This window comes from Corvus brachyrhynchos, unplaced genomic scaffold, assembly GCF_000691975.1.
Source record: "Corvus brachyrhynchos isolate BGI_N302 unplaced genomic scaffold, ASM69197v1 scaffold60, whole genome shotgun sequence".
NCBI lineage: Eukaryota > Metazoa > Chordata > Aves > Passeriformes > Corvidae > Corvus > Corvus brachyrhynchos.
Window position 1 is genome coordinate 5,779,845 of NW_008236767.1, and position 8,360 is coordinate 5,788,204.

Genomic DNA, 8,360 nt, shown 5'->3' on the forward strand with positions numbered 1-8,360 from the left:
TTAACTAAAACCATTCTGTAATTTTATTGATATATTTTGTGGAGTTCACATATTTTTGTACAGCAAACATAACACTGTAGGCCACAAGAAGCTGCAGCACTATTGTTTAATAGCAGCAAGGTATATTTTATAATCAGGGTATGTGGATAATAAATAGTCTGTTTCTTTGGATGTGAATGTTTAAAATGAAGTTCTGCTGCAGCTTCATAATGTGATTGCTATTTTACAGAGCTTATACACAAAAATATATATGCAATCTTTTTGTCTATATTTTATACAAATACAACAGTAGTTTGTGAATACATTTTAAAGTACATATACATGATAAGCAACTCAATTTCCCATATCACAGGATAGCAAATTTTAAATGCAAGAAACGTATACAAATTCAGTCTGGAATGCAGGGTTGTCTGTGTTCATTTTTTTTTTCTCTACTTTTTTTGACTCAAAACTTTTATCATTAAAAACATTTTAGCATACAAGTCCAAACAATTTTTTCACTAGCTAAAAATATAATTTCAGCAATCCAAGTCAGGTTTGGGTGTGTCATCATTCCCCAATATACTCTTCCCAGTTTTTTTCTAAGGCTTTTAGTAACATATAGTATGTTCTTCACTCCACACCATATAAAAAGCCCACATTTAACATTAACTAGCAGTCACCTATTTTTGTGAGCTGGGCTTGTCAGCGTTTAAATTTGCATGTCCAAAATATTACTTTTGCAAGTGCATATGAATACATTGTGGTGTTGCACAAAGTTCATTAATGACAAATTAAGTCACAGTATAAAAATATATCATACAACTATAGGTCTAGTATAGTCCTTTTTTTTCTATGGGTAAAAATACATCTGAATGAGACAGGGAGGTTTGTAGCACCATGAGAGGAGTTGTATCCCAAGTTACATTAGCAGCATGATCCAATATAACAATATTGCAGGAGTGTTTCTGAGGAGATAAACATTCACTCTGGTTCAACTGTACCACTGAAGCTTATACTGAAAAGTGTTTACATATGATTAGCAATAGTTCTGTGTCACTTCCAGGGCTAGATAACTGTTATCAAAAGACACTGCCTTCCAACAAAAGTAAGACACTTTTATTGCATAAAAGCTTTGGGACTACCCAAACACATTTTGAACTACTGTGGCATTACTTGTAAGTTGAGCATGATGCTAAGTAAGCTGCGGTTTAAACTGTACACTGGGGGGAAGCAGGACGGGCAGCTAAGCCTATAATGGTTTACTACATACCAGATAAGTACATATATTTCAGAGGTTTATCTATAGACTGAGAAGAATACAGGAGAAGCTGCTAAACCAGTGTATGAGACAGACATAACAAAGGATGCAGGATCCCCTCAACATTTACAGATGCAGGATCAGGCCCTAAGTTAACTTCAGACAGCAGCATAGCGATGATAGGATATGATAAAAAAATTCTGTATCAAATACTGCATGTTAAATATTTTTGACAAAGTTTACCATCAAGAACTCCAGAGGACACAGTTTGCAAACGGTAAGGACAAACTCCTAATTGTTTTTGACTGGTATTCAAAATGGCGGTAGAAGACAGTGTAGTTTGAAACATGTAAACCTAGTAAAAACCATTGTAAAACCCTTAAGAAAGACACACTGGTTCTGTGCAATATAGCAAATTGATAAGAAAACACTGTAAAAATGTACCTGTTTAAAATTACAATGTCTACCATTTTGTACACAAAGCATTATACCAAAGGCCTACATATATGTAATCTAATGGCACTTGAAACAAATTATAATAAAAGGTTTTATAATAAAAAGCATAACCTGTAAGAAATTTTCTTAAAAGGTTTAGGTATTCTTTTTGAAAGTGCTATATCTTGTAATATGTGTAACATAGAGGTTGACCAAGCTTTATTTTAAAAAATATTGGCCTATAATACAAGTTTAGCTCACTAGGCAAATGATCCTGAAAATATGTACTCTTAACATTCATTATTAGCTTAATAAAGCAATCAGCTCTGGCTCATGTTTCAGTCAGTATATGGTTTTTAAAAACCGCTACTGCCAAATTAACAATAAATCACTCTATTCCACAATTTTCTACTAAATAAAGCACAAGCAACAAGTACACAAAAATATATATATTTAAAAAAAAACCCCAACAACAAAACAACCTTACTAGAAGTTTAGAAGTTGCACAAAGAGTGGTGCATGATCAGCCAGCCCTCCCCCCTCCCGCCAAGAATCCATGGGAAATCAAGAAAACGGGGTTTAAAAACTGATGGTTTAGTAGTGGCCAATATTGACTCTGCCTAAGTGATGCTCAAAAGCACTCTGGTGGTGTTGGTATTGCTTAAAGGGTCAGTCTGCTTCCATGTTACCCTACGTCCTAGTTTAGCTGCAAACACACTGGGTGTGGCCACCCACTGAAACTCTGACTGAATGAGGTTCAATATCTTGTCTGAGGTCTCTATTTCTCAAGTGAAATGTACATCTAACTCCAAGTGAAATGTCAATCCCTTTTCAGGAAGCTAAGGCACTAACAAAATAAGTAAGGGTTCTGGCTACGCACTAAGAAATGGGCGTTGGCAAAGCGTCTGTGGGTTTTGCTTTCTATGAAGTCTTTCGGCAGCTGGGGCTCATAAAAAGTGGCTACAGACTGGAAATTGGTGTGCCAAGGGCTGCCCAGGGAGGGCAGTGCTGCCCGGCCACACTGCTGGGCCAGCTGCAGGATGCCAAGCACTCGCAGCTTTCCTCTGCTGCAGGGAGAGTTGTGGATGCTCGGCTCCATGTGGGACATAACCCACTGGAGGAATTAAGTCCATTTATCTTCATCTCAGATTGATTAAAAGGATTGAGAATAAACCCAAATGTTTCTTAGATGCGTTATGGTTGCTCATTTAAACTAGAGTTACATTTGGTTGCATTCAGCTTGTGCTCTGTTCACCTGTATTTTTCTTTCCTTTAGGAAGGTGAAGAGAAAAAAAGCAATATTGAACAAATCATTCAACTAAAGATGTAAGCAAGTGAGCAATCTGTTTCACAGAAACCAGGGGAAGCAGTCGTGAAGCAGAGCTAAATGCCCACTTTGAGATAATGTGCTCCTAAACCCAAAATCTAGGAGTAGTTTGCAGAATTTCAAAAGGTAATTTCTTTATTAATACATCCTTATTTTAATGCCTTTGGAACACAAACACATTTATAAAAATGTTATCTTTCAGTAATAAAATTTAAATACACATATGTATAAAATAGTAGAACTACACCTGCATATTGCTCCTAGAATTAAAAAAAACCAGTAGGAGCTACTGATAAAACATCTGGAGCATGAGCTCCTTAAATGGGAGCAACTTTTGTTTCTGTGAAGTATATTTAGTTTAACCACTTAAAACCTTCTATGAATCCTCAATATGGTTTGAGAGATACTCATGTACTTGATTTCCATTTTTTAATTCCTTGTACAAAAATGACAAGGAAAATAATGTTATTGTTGAATTACAGCAACTCTAGTTTGCTTTTATGCATCACAGGGTTGGTTGTTTTTTTAGGTTTTTTTTTTCCTCTTTTGGTTATTAGGGATTGGGGAATAGAATATATTGCATTAGGTAAAAGTGGTGTAAGCAATATGCTTTTACTTCACTCCTAAGAGTCCTGTCTTTAAATCTTGGCAATGGGCAAAAAGTCCCTAACCAAGTACCCAGGTGTAGAAAGTGTGATTAACATCTAACTTGTTGCTTAGGAGGACAGAACACACCATGTAACACAACTGAAAAGATCACTCCAATAAAAACAAAACAAAACAAAACAAACTGGTAGTTGCAAATTTACATTCACTTTCTGACTGCACACTAGTTTTGAACTGAAAAAAGGTACACACTTTCTGGCTGGACTTGATCCACCCTTTGGCAGTGGCAACAGGAAGACTGATGCCTACAAATGTGAATACACTGCTGGAAGGTTCCTATGCAGTACTCTTTCTATGCTATTAAAGAGAAAAAACAGCAAGTTAAGAATTAAAACAAAAACTGCGACAAAATATTCTGCATTACTACATTACGACACTTTTATATTTCAAGATCAGCCATTAATTTTGCCTGTTTCCCTATACCAGAGTCACAAAAGCACAACAACACAGTTCCAAATTCAACTTGAAACATTTGTCATTTAGGCAAGCAGAGATTCTCTGTCGAAATTCTGTTCAGCCCTAATTTTAGAGAATTAAACTAAATTTTTTTCTTCTGTTTCCATAACAGGCCACCAAAATTTAAGCCAGAAAATGGCAAAACTCTTAACAACTTTTATCATGACTTCAATACAAGTCAAAATGCTATATATATGTACATGTGTATATATGGACTTCTACATATACACACACAAGTTTTCAGAAATATCTGAATTCTATATTTATTTTAAAAATTTAGATTTGTCATTATAGAACAGGTCAGATGTGTCACCATTTGGGAAGAGGTTTTGTTTGGAAACGAACTGGAGAATTTTTTTCCCAAATCTCAGGAATCTTTGTGATACATACCTTAAATGGATTATTGTAAATAGTAAAATATATTAAAAGGTTAAAATGGCAGTTCTACCACTGACATCAATGAAACGGAATAGCTGGTATGGTTGAAAAGGTTTTAAAAACGGGATGAATGTTGTCAGTTTGCTTGGGAGGACTTTCTACTGAACATTTTAAATGTGTAAATTGGCAGTGAAAATGAAAACAATACCATGAGACTGTTTAAAAAAAACAAGAAACCAAAGTAAACACAGCTGAGAATAAACACTTTCAAAACATTTTTAAAAAGTTAATTTAAATTTCTTACTGGCTTCATGAGATTGGTACTGTACAAAAGCAGAGAATTTATAATGTCTTATAGTAGGCACTAAGTTAAAAATGGTCACCTAAGGCATTTCTACAAATAGACAGTTAACAAGCCAGCTTTGTACATCCTATTGGAAAGCTTGATGAAATCGTGGTAGGGTGGTGGTTGTGCTTAGACTGCTTGTGAAAGCTGCTGACAATGAGTGCAGAGACCCAAGACCTATACTATTGCTAGGATCTTGTGGATCCTGGGTTTGTGGTGGAAGTTGAGTCATAGAAGAATGTGCCTCCTCTTGCGTATAACTCATTCCGAGGTTTCCCACTGAAACAGAAGGATTATAGGGAGGGCCATTTACAGGTATGAAGTTGAACAGCTGAGAAAAGTCCAATGATGGGGCGTTTAGAGGTTCACTAATAGGAACGGAGCCCTTGGAAAGGGAAACTTCCCCCGACCCATCATCTAGTGGCCCTACTTGTGGATCCAGCCCTAGTTTTGATGAAGATGCTTGAGAATCCTGGGATGAAGAAGGCATACCACTTTGCAACTCCATTAAGTAACTTTCAATTTCCCCTTTCAATGGCTGTTCCTTTTCAGGCATAGAAATTGCGTATGAGGTAGTACCGAGCGGATATTTCAACGATAGCTGGTGAGAAGGGTGGACAGACTCCATATCTATTGGACAAGGCATTCCCAATGGTAACGATGTGGCAACCATTTGGTGTGCAGATGCAGAACTCTGCATGGACTGAATCTGAGTGTTGTAGAGATTTAATTGCAAAGTGTTTGTAAATGGCTTTGATGTCAGTTCACTGGAAGGTAAAGACATCACTGGAAGCAGCTCATCCTTAACAGGCACAGAAACGTTGCAGGTAAAGGGATCTAGAAGGTCCATTGGCTCTGTTTTGACCTTCAAAAGTTCTTGGTTGTGACTTTTCTTCATGTGGCGCGTGAGGTGATCCTTCCGCCCGAATCTCTGTGCACAGTACTGACAGAGGAAGTCCTTTCTTCCAGTGTGCACTACCATGTGTCTGCGGACATCCTTTCGGGTGTAGAACCGACGATCACAGTGTTCACACTGGTGCTTTTTCTCCTTCACTCCACCCGATGACTTGCCTGCATGAGTTTTTAGGTGCTCCAGCAGCACTCCTGTGCTTTCAAAAGTCTGCAAACATACCTTACAGGTGAGGTCACCACTTGTTGCAGCATGCAAAGCCAGGTGACGTTTGAACCCAAGCTTGGTATTGTAGTTCTTTCCACACTCTTCACACTTAAAGGCCTCTTTGTTGGGATTGTGTGTATGTAGGTGATTCTTTAGGTGATCTTTTCGGTGAAACATTTTCTCACAATAATTACACTTGTGGGTTTTCTCAGGAGAATGAGTAGCCATATGCCTTTAAACACAGATATATTCTGTAAGTAATTATTTTGATCAAAAAACACACGTGCTCATTTTTTAATGGCAGCTAAATACTACACTAACGGCTGCTTTGCAACAGAACCTTTTAACTGAAAGCATGACACTACAAAGACAGTTTGACAAATTTAAATATAGCAAAACGCGAGCCATTTCTCTTAAATTGACACTTTAGTTTTGGTGGGTTTTAGCTACTGTAACAGGGGTATATGGGCAAGTATGAAAGTACTCGTGTAAAAGTCCATAGCCAAAGAACTTTCAGTCCATACTCTTGTGACAATTCCTTATACAAATGAAAATTCTACGCTCATTAAAAACAAAACAAAACAAAACAAAAACAAACAAACAGAAAACAAAAGCAGAAAACAAATTAAGAAACAAAATCAAAGACATTAGCTTGCAAACTTAGGTAATTTAGAATTCTAGAAACAATCCAATGGCTACTTTAATTAACATGTCCTCTCTGCAATCAGCTGAAGGCGTACAGAAATATATACTTTTACACGGCTTAACACAGCCAACATAAAATAGATAATATAATCTGAAAGATAAATAGAGTTTAATACCTTAGTAATTTGTACTTAGAAACAAAGGCCTTGGTGCAGTCTTGTTGTGTGCACTTGTAGGGCCTCTCTCCTGTGTGAGAGTATGAGTGAACCTTTAATTTCTCAACACTGTTAAAGGCCTTGTCACACAGTTGGCAAGGAAAGTTTTTTCTTGGTTTGGTTTCACCACGCTTACGTTTCCCTGAAGGGACTTTCTGGGTATCTCTTACTTCTGACAAATCACCAGGAATGACAGTGGCCATCGCAGCCTAAACCAGGCCTTCTTGTTGGACACTTGGGAATTGCCCAACTCCACTAAATGATTTAGCTTTAGATGGCTTCTCAAGTTTCATGTGGTCGTAAAAGAAAGCAAAAGGGGACTGGAAAAAAAAAAAATAAGAAACAACTAGTTTGTAACTAAACTTAGATTTTGAAGTTTACTTGCTATGTGATGCTTCTGAATAAAACTTAAAAATAAAGTTAGGTTCAGCTGGTCTAATGTAATACCTACAGGTTTCTTTATACTATTTGCTGAAACTCTTAAAACGCATTGCTCAGGATGAACAGATCCACATATGCCCTGAAATCACACCTCACAACCTTCCCCTCAAGCACTGATGGAGAACAGCAGAGTTTCTGTCAGATTAAGGGAGGCATCAGGCAAAGATGGCACCTTTTGGCAGCTTCAGATTTCAAAGGAATTACAGCCGCACCTGTGGTGTTTGCACGGACACCCCCACGCACACATGCACGCATGCATGCACGTACACAACTATCAAAGTGAAAGTCTGTAAGCCTCAAAATGTTTGAAAACCTGCACCACACGCGGCAGTACCCATGCTGGCAGTATGGAGGGCAAAGCTCGTGTTCCCTCTCGCATGTACCTCCTTCCCTGTGATTACTGCACGTCTACGCAGCTACTCTAGCGAAATGCATGCACTGCCAATGACGCCTAACACCATGTGAAATTCTCCTGTAAACTCACCCTCTGCTAACAGAGACTTGATCTATGAATGACAGAAGTCCCATGGATTAGGGATAGATTAGATAGATCAACATTTTATCAGCCCAGTGCTGGAGACCCCACCCTCCTTATGCTATCCTGTGAGACACGAGGGCTGTAAGCATTCAGACTCAGCCTAGCTCAGGATGGAGGCTCCTAGTCCTGCCCCTGTGGCATAGCAAAATGTGAACTAACATGGAGGCTTTGTCAGGAGGTGCATGACGTGATCCTTGTGTCTGACTTGTGGGTGAGCAACTTTAAATTCGTCATCTGGTATCATATAGTGGCAACTGGGCCCCTGCCATCACAGGGCACTCAACAGCCCTCCTTTGTCAGGAGGTGCTGACAGCTTTGCTTCATCCTTGGAGCACAACTGCCACTACAGATACCAAAATCCTGTGCTACCCGTTGTGGGAAGGGTGGAGCGTGAACTCTGCAGCAGAGGGGACAAGGAGGAAGCAGGACAGCACTCAATGCAAGCATTTGAGAGGGCTGGAACGCCCCAAAATTTACCCTTTCTCCCTTGAAAGTGCCATCAGCCACCCCCAGCCCTGGTGTCGTGGCTGGCAGCGGGCGTCCCCCCCCCGCCCTG

General features: G+C 38.7%; 1 protein-coding gene across 2 annotated transcripts in view; it reads right to left on the minus strand.

The window, feature by feature from the left end:
- Window positions 1-8,360, minus strand: part of PLAG1 (PLAG1 zinc finger) — a 51,911-nt gene continuing 43,551 nt past the window's right edge. Inside the window, exons 3-4 of one of the 2 annotated variants that reach the window (XM_008644936.2) lie at window positions 6,787-7,145; window positions 1-6,197 (exon numbers count right to left, since the gene is read on the minus strand). In XM_008644936.2, coding sequence (XP_008643158.1) covers window positions 4,934-6,197; window positions 6,787-7,028 — 1,506 coding nt within the window. In that variant the 5' untranslated portion in view covers window positions 7,029-7,145 and the 3' untranslated portion in view covers window positions 1-4,933. The remainder of the gene's footprint in view (window positions 6,198-6,786; window positions 7,146-8,360) is intronic. The other variant, XM_017727473.1, reaches the window with a different exon arrangement.